The sequence below is a fragment of the Ambystoma mexicanum genome, chromosome 1q, assembly GCF_040938575.1.
Source record: "Ambystoma mexicanum isolate Mex_15411 chromosome 1q, UKY_AmexF1_1, whole genome shotgun sequence".
NCBI classification, from domain to species: domain Eukaryota; kingdom Metazoa; phylum Chordata; class Amphibia; order Caudata; family Ambystomatidae; genus Ambystoma; species Ambystoma mexicanum.
The window spans coordinates 929,097,389-929,111,372 of NC_090922.1; the positions used below are offsets into that span (position 1 = coordinate 929,097,389).

At 41.7% G+C, this 13,984-nt stretch overlaps 1 protein-coding gene across 6 annotated transcripts in view; it reads right to left on the minus strand.

Moving 5' to 3' along the window:
* The window catches only part of CDC14A (cell division cycle 14A), a 1,359,412-nt gene that overhangs the window by 598,488 nt on the left and 746,940 nt on the right, over positions 1-13,984 (minus strand). For all 6 annotated transcript variants that reach the window (XM_069641577.1, XM_069641576.1, XM_069641579.1 and 3 more), the window contains one exon: positions 6,131-6,361. In XM_069641577.1, coding sequence (XP_069497678.1) covers positions 6,131-6,361 — 231 coding nt within the window. The remainder of the gene's footprint in view (positions 1-6,130; positions 6,362-13,984) is intronic.

Genomic DNA, 13,984 nt, shown 5'->3' on the forward strand with positions numbered 1-13,984 from the left:
AAACTTTCACCTTAAATGTGCAAAAACAAAATTATGCGGTGCATCACAACCAAAAATACAATGGATCCCATATTTGGACAGTTTGTGGATAAAAGAAAGCTCTGTCAGAATATTGAAACAGAAATATATGTCAGCATGTTGAAAATTACTATTTTCTAAAAAAAAAACAAAATAACCAATAATTATCAGAATTTCATTATTCAATATCTTAAAATGTTCGTCTTGAGTCGTAGAAACTAAAATGGACGTTTTAGCAAGGTAGAACCAATAAGTCTGAAATGATTGCATAAAGCAAATGTAGCTTCTCTGCAGATAGAATAACCTGTTAATCTGCATTTTTTATGGTTAGCATGAGCTAATCCATTAATGTAAAATCTGTTTAGTAGTATGGTTTGTTTTGACCCATCATGGATCAACATTTGCTGAGAGCCATGCAGAAAGATATACTTGTTATTATGTATAGCACAAATTCTATTTTGGAAGCGCTATATAAGTTTGTGTTCCAATGCAAAAATACTGAACGAAGCTGAACAGTGTAGAGATGTTATTTGACGAACTTGTCTGTTGGCAGACAGTCAGCTATTCTCAAGCAGAGAATACAGCCTTGACTGCGGGTGGAATAGATAGCATGGCACATGTTTTCGTTTCAGCAGAATTAGGATGTCTTTTAGGAGAGAAAGAAGTTTCACACAATATGTCTTGCTTTCTTAGAATATGTTCCAGCATAGTACATGCCTATGATGCACGTAACCAGAAGGATTGTTTTCATGAAATGATTCTACGCATGTAATGTACATCAATGCCGCTATGTATAGCAGTAGATTTCTTTGAGTGCACGGGCAGATTGCTCATCTGCTCGGGCTCTCATTGCTAGTGCCGAGTGCTGTGCTAGTGGCAGTGCTAGGGGCCTTGGCTTTTTAGTGAGCAGCTGACTTCCCCTGCCATGCATAATAAACTGTTTTCCGTTTAATATCCATCTCTGTGCCTCTTGTGATCTTATTTTGTTTCCATAGTATATCATTTTGTGACTTACAAACAGCCCTCCCACTGTTTTGGTGACGTGGAAAACAAAGCACTCCTCTGTGGCAAACCAGGGGTGGGATTAGAGGAAAATATAATGGGATGCCCATAGGAAAGAAGGTTGGATTATGGACTATTGGGTGAAGTGGAGACAGGAGGGGAGAAAAATGTAGGTTGCAGAGCAAGCGATCTGATTCTTGTTAGATGGCAGACCAGTCCATGAGACCTGTCCATTGAGAGAAGGAGGTGCAAGCAGCCCATAGAAGGAGAACCAGCTAGTGATTGGTTATTTTTTCCAAAAAGGTCAACTGATTGAGAGTTTGCTGACCGGATGATATCTGCCTGATAGGAGCCCCAGCTGGTAAAATCAAAAGTTGCAGCTAAAAAGGTAAATCAAACCCAAACCCAAAATTGTCCAATTTGAAAACTGGGTAGAATCCAGGAAGATAAAAAGGACTGGGAATGCAAAGGGGGTGGCACTTTAAAAACAGGAATACAGATGTGGATAAATGCGTGTCCTGCGTTATATATATATTCAATGCAAAGTGAGGGGTTGTCCTTTTGAAGGACTACTTCACTTTGTATTTATAAACGAAATTCAAAACTGAAAACATTTTGGCTGCCACTTTAATGTAGGATTGCATGTGTATAGAAGTATTATTTGCAAAGATAGTTTGCGGTTGAAACTGGTGTTGAGTCACGGTGAGTACTATCAAGTACTATCGCCTGGGAAGATATTAAGCAGTTACTGCCACCAGTAGAGACCATAGTATTGTCTGGATGTTTGTGCAACCAAACGTATGTTGCAATAATTAATTTAATTAAGAACTGTGTGAAATGCAAATCCTCTGCATTCCCCTGTCTTCCAATGCCTAGACAGCCTGGAGTAGGATGAGAGGGAAGAGAATGTCCAACTAAATATCTGTTACTAGAGAATAGTACATCTCCAGGCCTGAAATATCAAGAGCATAAACGATTTACACAGGCCCTTTTAAAACTGTGCTTTCATTGAATCGAAAGGAATTCATTCACGCGCAAGGACAGCCACACACACACACATCGATAAATGAAAGAACAAATCCTTGTTTAATGAAAGTCACATATGTATGTCTATAGAAACTGCACCCACACACGCAGTGGCCTCTGCATAACTAAAACATTCACTACCTTCCGACTGTACAGAAGAGTTGGTGCATAGATATATTTAATAATTGATGTCAATTTCTCCAGCACCATACTTGTCTTGATGCCAGAGAAAATAAAATGCTTTCCCCATTCTTCCATCAGGTGAAATGTTTCATTGAAATGTTAGTAATGTTCATAGAGAAATCCATGCCAGTAGAGAGTCAGTAGGTCTAGTGTTTATTAGACTACAGCATATTTATAGAGATTGTTTTGATTGGAAGCGGATGCCTTTGTGGATTTAGAACCATGAGATTCATATCAGCAAGTAAAGGATCGTTTTGTACAATTAAATATATACCATATGTAGTGAACTCCAGGGTAAAGATGGAAACTGATTTGGTTTAAGTTGCTTCAATTTATTTACAAAAAGTTTCAATCACTGTCTGTTCTTTGCTCGGAATTGTGGGGTGGGACTGTATAAATGGAGGGCGTTCGATTGGCAAGGCACATCTATGTGCACAACTAGCCAAAATTATATGAAATGCACTACAGTTTTATCCAACACGGATTGGTTGTTTATGCACTAAACGCAGGGGACACTCAACACATTACCACATCAATGCACTAGTATGCACTGAAGCACACAATTACACTATTAGAAATTGAACAACTTTATATTGCAGTGCTATATACCTCTACTACAAAGAGTTCAGACTAGAGCTGGATAACTCACTGTCACTATTAGATGGTTTGTGCATTATAGGAAGTGGACAGCAGCGTACCTTTGGATGCAGCTAAGGTGGGAATTAAGAGTGTTATCAATCGATCATGAGTCGTGGCTTGACAGGTCTAATGTCGCACTAGTAGTGTGTTTGATTTAGCCATTCTGTGAGATGATGGAACAGGGTTGTGTTTCTATTGCTGTGGGTCCTTGCTGTGGGAGAAATGTAATTTGTAGTAAACCAATAGGTTATCTACATTCACTGGGTCCTATCCTAAGGCCCCGCTTTCTGTTCCAATGACATTGCGTTTGGCTCTTTGTCAGGGACCTCAAAGGGGAAAATGTATACTGCCTGTTAAAAGGTAATTTTCCAGATATCATGGCAATGTCAAAATGGCCACTTGGGTGTACATGATGGGTGGTTATTTCTGTAGTTGGTAATGTCCTAGGTAGTGTTAAAAAAAGTAGTTCTGTATCTTTAAAGTGAACACAAGCAAGGTGAATTTTTCCTGGTTCTATGTTTTAATATTAGAGAATAAAAACCCAAACTAATGGAGGAAGTCGTGAAAACTAAGAGGTAAAAATAAGATAATTAACAAAGAAAATAAACAGGAAAACTAAGGAATGGCTACATGTATTAGTTTGCTTCTTTTTTCGTAAAACATTTTACCAAGACCCATTTCTTTGCTTGGGTTTGCTGTAACGGGGGAACCCCTATAACGCCCTATGGCTCAACAAAGCACCACTTACTTGCACTCACCTATCCATTGTATCAACAAGCACTGTGTCAATGTTCGACGTTTTTGCATCCTCCTCACATGCTTAAACCATACTGGTCCTTGCAAAAAGTCAACTTAAAGATCTGGTTACTTTTTCTGCTGTATATTTCAAACCTATTTTCAGTCACAGTTGTTGTACCTCTTCATTTTTCAATTATTGTACTGTATGTGTTCCCGTCACACAGGTATGTAGTGTTCACAGACTTTGATGTGCACATTTAGCTTGCTGTTCATTGTCTTTGGAAGGAAGTGCTGTAATCCAATGAGATGCACACAAAGATCGCATTAATCAACGTTTCTAACAGAGGAAACACCTGTAGGTTACTCCGATGTTTCCTGAGGGCCATTGGCTACAGCCTTCAGGCAACATCCAGCTAAACACAAGTTAATGCTTTAAGATAACGGATTCTTTTGTTCTGCTGGAAGGTGCTCTTTGGGATTATTTGAGTAGTTTGGCGCCTACAGTAACCTATAAGATGCCACAATGTAGACGGGTCTAGTCTTTTAGACATTACAGTGGGAATACTGTGGGTATGTGAAGCACACAGGGGGGAGTTGGGGGGGAGTTGTGCTGTCGGGTGTGGCTACATTCAATCAAATGACTCAGCTGAATCAATCACATTTACTGATGGGTTAATCTGGTATTGGGACAGCGTCTTCACAGTTTCCATGATGAATACATTTCAGTACGTACTCCTCTTTGCGTACAGACAATTCACTCATCATATTAAGTCAAATTTACTTTGGTAATTAACTCCCATATTTTAAAGTGACACATGTCAGCCGGGAAAACCTCCATTAGTGATCATTTCATTTGTGTACATATAAAAACACATACTCTAGTGGCAGCTTTATCACACGCCAAGAGACAGGCTTCCAAAACGGTCCAAGATGCTAAAGACCATTAACCCTACTTCATTGCTTGCTACACAATAGTTAGGATTGGGTTAGCAGCAGAACTAGAAATGTCATTTTGCAGGGTAGTTCCTAACGTATTTCTGAACAGAAGACAGATGCTTTAATGTAACCTACATAAAAATAAAGTGTGTAAACATAACGTCTGAACAATGAAATGCTGGTTTCATTAACTTTCTAGATACATGCATAAGGTTGATAGAGGTACAGATGGGTGAAAAGCGTGGCAAGGATGTGTGTGTGTCTGTTTACATTTTACATTCCAGTAGTTGCACGTCTGTTACATTGAAATAAGAGGATCATTTAAACATGTATATTACAAATTGGATCTACGTCAGTGCCTTTGTCCTATAGCATTGAAAGTGTAGCCCTATATGTTGGAGGATACATTGCCTGCAAATACCTGCCAATCAAAAGTACAGCAGACTTTTGCACCAACTGAACCTAGCTGCTTAAATGGGATATCTTTCGGCCCCTGAAAAACAACACATTTTGAGTGGAATGCTGGCAATACAGCAAGGGCCCAAGATGGCAGTTAGGAAGCCAATTTAAAGCTACAAAAAGACAGCGGACTAATAAAACCAACTGGACAACTCTTAAGTCATAAAACCAGCAGGAAGCAATGTAGTCACTATTTGAATTATGCATTCCAGGGGGTGCTCCCAACTGAATTTCCCTCACTACTCCGCCTCCAACTGCCTACCACTGCTTATGACCAAAACACACTTGAAGACATACTCCTGAGTTCACCTTTCATTTTGCACTTTATGTGACAAGTCTATTCTTTCTCCACATTTCTATTGTAAAGACACAGGTCGAACGGTTTGCAGACCAACAGAATCCGAGAGGTTGGGACTAGAGGTCGTTGTGTCAGTCACACAATACTACTATGACATGAGAGGCTGGCTTTAATGGAAGTGACGTCACGATTCATCATTTCCATACTGCTCTTCTATGCGTCAATCAACCATCTAGTGGAAATCTGATCTACCTAATACCAAGGACTCCACAGCGTGCCCAGCTCAGCCCTAGCAGAGGGCAGAGTCCCTGCTGCCAGCGGCATACTTCAGCATGGCAGAGATTGGATTCCCTCAGACAGAACACTGTCGAATTCCCTCTTGCCATTGAAATTATTAACCTATGTTTTTTCTACAAACACCACACGACTATGCTGAAGAACGGTTTTAGTTTTGATCAGTGCCAAACAGTACGCATTACGATGATGCGAAGGATCAATTCAAAGCAAATATGTTTCACTGCAGGCTTTTGGCCAACTCACCTTAAACTACTAGTTTGAAATTGTTATCTTGAGAAGACAGCAGTTATGTGCATTGGCTGTAAACAGCCTACGGTACCTTTGAAGTCACTTTCATTATTAATCTAAAGACACGCTGGTGGTTTCTCAAGGTACATGAAGCATGGTGTCTCAAATAGGTTTGTAAAACAGTATCGGTCACATGATACATGGTTTGACAACTCCAAAGAACTATTAAAAATATTCTTGACAACGTTAATGAAAAACATTAGTATTTCTAATTGATTGCAAGCAACGTTTGCGTGCTATACATACCTTTACAATGCACAGCAATCGCACCCTCAGCATGTTCACATATGTTGAGGAACCTTCGCATTATGATATCACTTGGTGTGCTCCCATCTATGAAGAACAGCTCGTGGTGATCAAAACCAGCATCCGTGAAGCGTTTTGCATCGTATATCTTTTTATTCAGTCTTATTATTGTGGTAACATTGTGCTTCCTGAAATAGGGGAAGTAGGCTTCAGGGGCGTGGAGAGGGTAACCTGGTGTAAAACAGAAAAACACGACACCAATGTAAATGGAAATACAAATAATCTAGATATCCAAATAGTACAACAACTGTTCACCGGTGTGATTACCAAACATTTTGAAGGAAAACTGTTTTCCTTCATGGCCAAAGCTTTTAGCCTCGAGTGTTGTATTTGTAATTACAATGTAGTTCTCTGTGAAGGAATGAGGTGTACAAAGCAAAAGCAGAACAGGTTCAGGACATCTCTTCTGCTAACACGGCCAAGCGTTCAGTAGTCCTTGATGCTTCAACTGAACACTCAGAATTCCGATTGTTTGATAATGTTCTTCTACTCATTAGGGAAAGTAATAACAATTTGGCATTTATATAGCGCCACGAACCCTCAGGTATCTGAGCGCTGCTAAATTAAATTGTGTGGTGCTCATTTATCGACCTCGGAAGGATGAAAGGCTGAGTTTGGCCCCGCCGGGATTCGAACCTGCGTTAGCAGACTCTGCACCGATGTCAAAGGGAGTGCTCTACTCACTGTGCCACTTGACCGGCAATACATTTAGATAAAAAAAACTAAGCAGTTATTTTTATGAGATGCTTTCCCTGGCAATGTCTACACTTTCATTTCACAGGTGAATTGGCAGGTGCTATGGGTAGGCCTGAAAAGTGTGTTGCCATTCCACCCTTACAGTACTTAGAAGTGTGAGCTGCAGTGGTGTGTATGGTCAGTATAACATCCTTTCATCGGCAGGCATTTCTACGTGTGCATTTTAAAAGTGTAAACAATTACAAATACGTTTTTCGAAATGTTTTGGGAGGTGGGAAAGGGCAGATAAGGGCTTAGGGGGGGTCGGTAATAGTTGTAGAAGGGGGATTTCGGGTGTATAAACTATAACTTTTTCGTACTTTTGACATCGTTTTAAAAAAGGTATTTGTGTAAAAGCCTCGCGATGAAAGAACATAGAACCATACGGTCTCCCTCCTACAAAAGACCATGTTACGCCTACAGCTTGTCTGAAAAGGGTAGAGTAGTCGATTATAGGCTTTAAACATTAGGAGCACATCTAACCTTGACAGTTGGAGTATCTGCAATTTCAAGTCAGTACGTAACCATAGAGCAACATGAATCAGGACCAACTATAGCTACAAAATACACCAGTGAAATATCACCTAGTAAGATCGTTAAGCTTGGATGCACGGGTCACCTGGCCATCCCGCACTTTCAGCTGCAGTACGAAGGAGAAAGCGCAGTAGAGGACCAAAACCCATCCCATGGATCATTGGTCCCTCTTTGATAGTTAATTGAGAACCATTTCAGTTTTCAGTAAACAAAGTTGAGGGAACTCGTGAAGAGGCTTTCCCTTTTCTGCTTATCTATCAGAGATCAGCAAGAACTATAAACCACTTGACTACACCATACCAAGTCAACACTTGATGACTCATTTCGCTTCATTGCAGTAATCTAGATTACTGCAGACTTGCTACACATGTCGTCTAGCCATGTATAAATTCCCTTCATTCACTTATGTACCATGATTGTACATTCTGTACTTATCTGTTATGCCATGTACCATGATTGTATATTTGTACTTAACTGCTATACTCCTACAACTTTTTACGTATGCTTTATCTCCAGCCTAACTGCATTTCCTTTGTATGCACCTGTATTCTAAAAGCGCCCAGATACCCCTGGGTCAGGTTGCACTATATAAATAAAATAAACAGAATCTTTACTCCATGGTGTAATTATTCATGTGAACAAAAGCATTGTGGCAATATGCATTCTGAAGCAGTTGATATAAAACACTAATTAAAAAGCAAAGCTGAAAACTACAGGAGCAGAGTAACAGCACCTAGTGACGAAATAGGACCTCAAACCCCAACTATTCATCGCACCTCAGGTCACTGTTAGGTAAGAATTGGTGCAGTCACACTGGGTGAGACTACGCAAGACTTATCTCTTGGTATTAGGTAACCCATCTTTTGGTATAGATCTGTACTACACAAGTTGTTAGTGTGACTGAGCAGCCAGGCCCATCTCAAGAAGGGTAAATATGAGCTGCAGAGCTTAACAGATGAAATCAATCAATACAAGTAACCAAGTAGCACTTACACTCTCGAGGTTCCAGTTATAAATAAATATTTATTTACACATCAGTTTTAGTCGAGCATTCTTAAAAAAAGGCAATTGTTTGTAACAGTCAAGAAAACTTTGGAATCACTTTACAAAGTCAAAGTTGGTGAATACTTTTTGGTCATGCTATGTTACCATGGGAACACGTGCTTGACTTAATCGAGAACATTTTAAACATCCTGGTGTTTTAACACTTATACTGCCATTTTGTGAAGCTGTTCAAGTATGTAAGTAATGGTTTCGCGTTAACGTATTTTCGTACTGGAAAAAATACTCCACTGTGTACTCGATTGCAGTTAAAACGGAATTCTGTTCAAAAGATCATTTTGGATTTCAGTGGGTGTTCAGTGTGCGTTAATGGAATCCTTGCTCTGCATCTGGGAATTACCACAAATTCCTCCTGTTGGGTCATATCGAACGCAACATGGTGTTGAATGCTAGTTTTTGAACATGAATGGTGAGTAGATTTCGGTAGTTGTTTCTTCTTGTGTTTATTTTGTTGTTGTTACACAAGTGTTGATCATGTGCTGCAATATTCTTGGAAACCGCAAACCTCTATTGGTCGTCTTGCATGCGGTTGTGCAGTAAAGGTTACCATGCTTAATATTTTACAATGTTTTTTTATTATTGTTTGTCCAGCTCGTTGGTTTCAGAACCATTATCGCTTTAATTTTATTTTAGGTGATTTCATTAAACATTATTTTTAACTCCATCACTTAAATACACGATCATTTCCTAGTTAAGTAAACTGTTTAGCCAGTGCTCATTTATAGTTGAATGCCTGTTCTTGTTTTTTTCATTATGCCCGATTAGATCAATTTATCTTTTTTATTTTGAAGCCCAATAACATACACATTAGTGTTTTTATTCAGAAGTTTGGGCATAGTTATGGTTTATTTTATTAACCATGCCTCTCTCTCTCTGGTATAGGAGTTAAAACGTAGGGCAAGGGATATTGGCAGTTTCAGAGGGGGTTAAAGGGATGGGTGAACATTTTAAGGGAAGGGAGTGAAGATGGGCCAGGATTACCACATAATTATTTTTATTTTTTTAGGTTTGTGGGAAGGCTCTGGCTGCAAGTCTGCTGTGGCAAATTTGCACGTCTTCCACCCCCCCCCAACCCTCCCAACACATGACTTTCTTCTTACAGGAAGTGTCAGGGAGAGTTGAGAGAACATTTATTGTCCCTCCTCTCTTTCAGGGGGTTCGTGGAAACTGCTCCAAAAATTAGAAAACAAAGCAAACTTCATAACTCTGGTGCAATTCCTTGCCTCCCTGATGCAAGTGCATGCCTAGTAAGTTCATGGATTATGCCCTGTAAATTATTTGGTGTTCGGGAACTTATGGTCAAATTTGGGAAACACGATATGGAGACGAGAAACAAAGATCTGTTTTTAATGCCAAACAAACATGGTCCATGCTGATACAAAAACATTCAAAGGATGAATCTATCACATCGTTTTCATATTTAATGCATCTTTCAGCCGGCGCAAACCTTTTATAATTTTTTAAATAGTTTTTTAATTAGTTTTCCAACATGTCAACCATACAGCTCAGTAAACCATTGTACATATTAACTCTCACGTACAGTTTCATGTTGCATTATGTCCCCAGCACTTCCCCCCCACTCCCTCTGCCTACAGTACACTTTGCTCTTCCCCCGCCCTCTCCTACAAACGTTTCCTCTGCCATTCCGCTCCGGCAGGACTCTCTTCCCAGGCTTTCCCGATCTGACACGGATAGTGTCGCTACTAGTTGTCTCCAAGCAACCAACGTGTCCGCTTCCTCCTCCCCTCCTCTACCCGCTGCCTCTTGCCAGACCATTTTTTCAGCATTCGCCCATTTCTTAAGATCTTGCCCCCAGACCTGTGCCGGCGGTCTCCTACATGCTTTCCAGCTCATTGCTATTCTGCGTTTAGCTAGTATATATGCCAGGTCTTTACGTTTGCTCACGTGTTTAGCTCTACAAGGCCTGCGGAACCCCCCTGCCCCCACACACAGGTATGCCCAAGGGGAGCTCCCGTCCAAGTTAATCTTTTTCTGCTATGATATGGGCCACCTCCCTCCCATTTCGCGGCATGACGAAAACATATGTACCATTCTTGCATTCACTTCCCCACATTTCAGACATGTCTGTGAACCTGCATGTTTAAACTTAGCTATTTTCTTTGGGGTCATGTATGCTCTGTGGGTGAGGTTATAACTGAATCTGCTGCAACCCCGCGTTTCTCGATACCTTTTATGGTATCCTTGCACTCTGACCCACAGCCCTTCTTCCATTGATTTCCCCCACCTCCTCCCAGTTTAGTCTCGTCTGGACCACCACTTTCCCAACCCTTGACATCAGCAACTCATAGATACGGGAGACCTTGTGGCCCCCTTCAGCCACACCATAAAATGTTTCTATGACTGCCTCTGGCTGTTGGGCCAGCACCTCTTTGGGCCACGTGCATTTGATGATCCTCACTAGCCTAGAATATGTGATATATTGTCCATGATGCAACCCTGTGTCCTCCACCAATGTATCGAACTCCTTAATCCTCCTGTCTTGCCACACATCCCCCATTGTCACTATGCCCACCGGTTCCCAATTCCTCCTGATGTTCAGCCTTATTTGCTCATCTACTCCTTCCAGCGCCACTAGCGGTATCTGTGGGGAACGCGGGGACGGATTCTCCATTAACTGGCAAGCTATGAGCCACGTATTCCCACCCAGGTCTAACCATCTGACCTCTCCAACCCTCTTGTTTTGGGAAACAACATTGTGGTTCAAGAAATAGGGGGTGCTCTCGGCACTCAGCAGTGACTCCAGTGTTTGTTCCTCCCATAGCCACCTTGCTACATACGAGTTGGAGTTGGCTAGCCAGATAGTATACTTCAAAGTTTGGCAATCTAATGCCTCCTCGCTCATACGAGTTTTGTAACTTCCATAATGCTATTATATTCCTGGAATTATGGCAGATGAAACCCCTGCATATGCTCTGTAGTTTCGAAAAGAATCGTTGGGGTATCGTTTGTGGGATGTTAGCAAAATAGTGTAATAGCCTGGGCAGTACCACCATCTTTAATAATGCCACTCTTCTCATCATAGTCAAAGGTAGCTTGGCCCAAAATACCATACTTTTTTCTATTTTAGATACCGCCTTTACAGTATTTTGCCTATGTTCGTCTTCGGTATTATGACATACGTCTATACCCAGGTATCTGAAGGTCTCAGTTTCCCACTTTATCGGTAGTACCGGCTGTTTGTGTTGTGGTATTCCTACGTATCTCCCCAGGGGGAGCATCCCGGGAGGATAGCTCAGCGGCAGCGTGCGCGCCTTGGATGCAAGACACGAAGCAACACAGGTTCGATACCCGGGTCCGCGCTTAGAAACCTCTGGGTGTTTAAGCACGTTATGAATATGCAATTAAGACAAAAAAAACTATTACGCACCTAAATAAACAAAAACAATTCCTGTAACAGCGCCTCGATGCCCGCGGGCTGTGTGAGCGCTTTAAAAATGTTAAATAAATAATACATTTTTCCTACACCCTGAAGTGACTTCAATAACAAGAATAGTATTGCATTCATCTTAAACCCCAATATACTTTTTAGACTTTTGGTTTCAGGAAGGAAGGGTTAGGGAAATAGAAACGTTAGAATATACTTTCTTATGATGTGAAGACAGTTTGAATCCTCTAATGAAATCTAGGTAAGCCTTTTCCAGCAGTAAAAGTGTTAATCAAATTACAAACTATGAGGGGACAAGCAGATCCAAAGCCAACAGATTCAGAAGGGTGCTTTTAAGGAGCCATGACAGCCAAAGTCAAATGGAGCAAGTCAATAGTTCTGATGTACTTCTTCTTGGATAAAGTCTTTCACAAAGTCAGATAGCTCAAGAAACTCACTGGAGGAACACAAGCTGTTAGGCCTGTGCAAGGGGAGTCGAGATCAACTCAAAGTTAAGCCATTGCACTTCTCAAGTGAGAAAGCACAACTTATGGCAACAAGGTAAGTACCCCTAAACCCCCACACTACCTCTGGTTTGAAGAAAGTAGTCCAGCTGTATGTCATCTTACTACAGCCAAGCAGGCCCTTGTTCCTGGGCCTCAGTCGTGGGAACAAGAGGGAGGACTTCTGTTGGGCTCCAGTGGCATTACTCGGGAGAGGACTTTGTCAGCTATGGATTTTCTTGGATGCAGCAGCTCTTCATGGTTTCGGCGCCTTTCAAACAGCACTGATGGAGAAGGAATATCCCCGGTTGGACTTTCCTTGCTTCCTCAATCCTGGACTCTGGATAGAGATTTCCTGCTTCTGCAGGGTCCTTAGGAGGCTCCTGGACCTTTCGGCCGGATTTGTTCCTCGGAAGACGTTGCACTCGATAATGGACACTCAACCCCTGACATTGGTCTTCTGCAGCACTGGAGAGGCACAGCAAGTCGGGGTTTGCGCCAAACTGGAGTTCGTCTCGGGGCTAGTTGTCCCACCAGCCCAAGGGCAGAAGTCGTTCTGGGCAGAGCTTCTCTGTCGATTTGAAAAAGGAGGTCAACACAGCAGGAGGGCTTCACCAGGCACTTTGAGGTCCAGGAGGTAGAAGCAGGCTTCTCTTCACCGTTTCTTCTTCGGTTGCTTCTTCCAGTGGTCGACTCTGCCTGTAGTCCCCAAGAACCTCGCCTTTTAAGCTTGTTCTCATTCATTCACAGCCCTAGGCTGTCAATCCCCCAGTAGGGTAGCTGTCCTTCCCGGACTGCCAGCCGGCCAATCAGGACTGGTTTCACTCAGGCACACCTAGAGACAAAGGACGGGGGAGTTTCGGGAACCTCCCTCACTTCCTGTCCTTCCAGACACACTGGAGACAGAGGCGTGCATCAGGGCTGAAGCCCGCCATGGGCAAGCCACACAAAGGGCTCGCCAAGAAAGACCTTACAAACAGAAAATGGCGAAAAACGAAGACAGGGTCCATTTTGACAAAATGGTTACCCCAAAGGTCCTGTACTGCACCCGAGGATTCAGCCTGTGGTAAAGATGCACACCAATGGTAAAAAGTAAATCACTGCTACCAGCCATTTAAAGTAGTAAGTGTAGCAAAAATGTTACATGAGAAAGTAGGATAAGGGGCTACTAGGTAACCCCCAGCATTCCACATAAAATGTGTGCTGGACCTACAAAATAAAAAAGGTAAGCAAGATCAATTTCACCTTACTATTCTTGGGAACTGTAGTTCACCCAAGAAAAGGAATTAAAACCTTAAGAGAAATCCAAGGGATTTCTCAGTGACACTGCACTGAGGGTGCTGTGTGTCACTATAAAAAAAGCAGATGCCTACAGAGTTTGTCAGACTCCACAGTGAACAGGAGGGAGTGAGAAAAAGGTCCTACTCACTCAGGAGTTAAACTTAAAAAGTCCCAAGTCCAGCAAACGAGATGGGGGTCTCTTAGGTGGAAAGGAATTGGCACAGAAATGAAAATTCTCCCTAACAACTGTTTACACTGAATGAATATGCTTTCGATATCGGCTGTTCTAAAGCT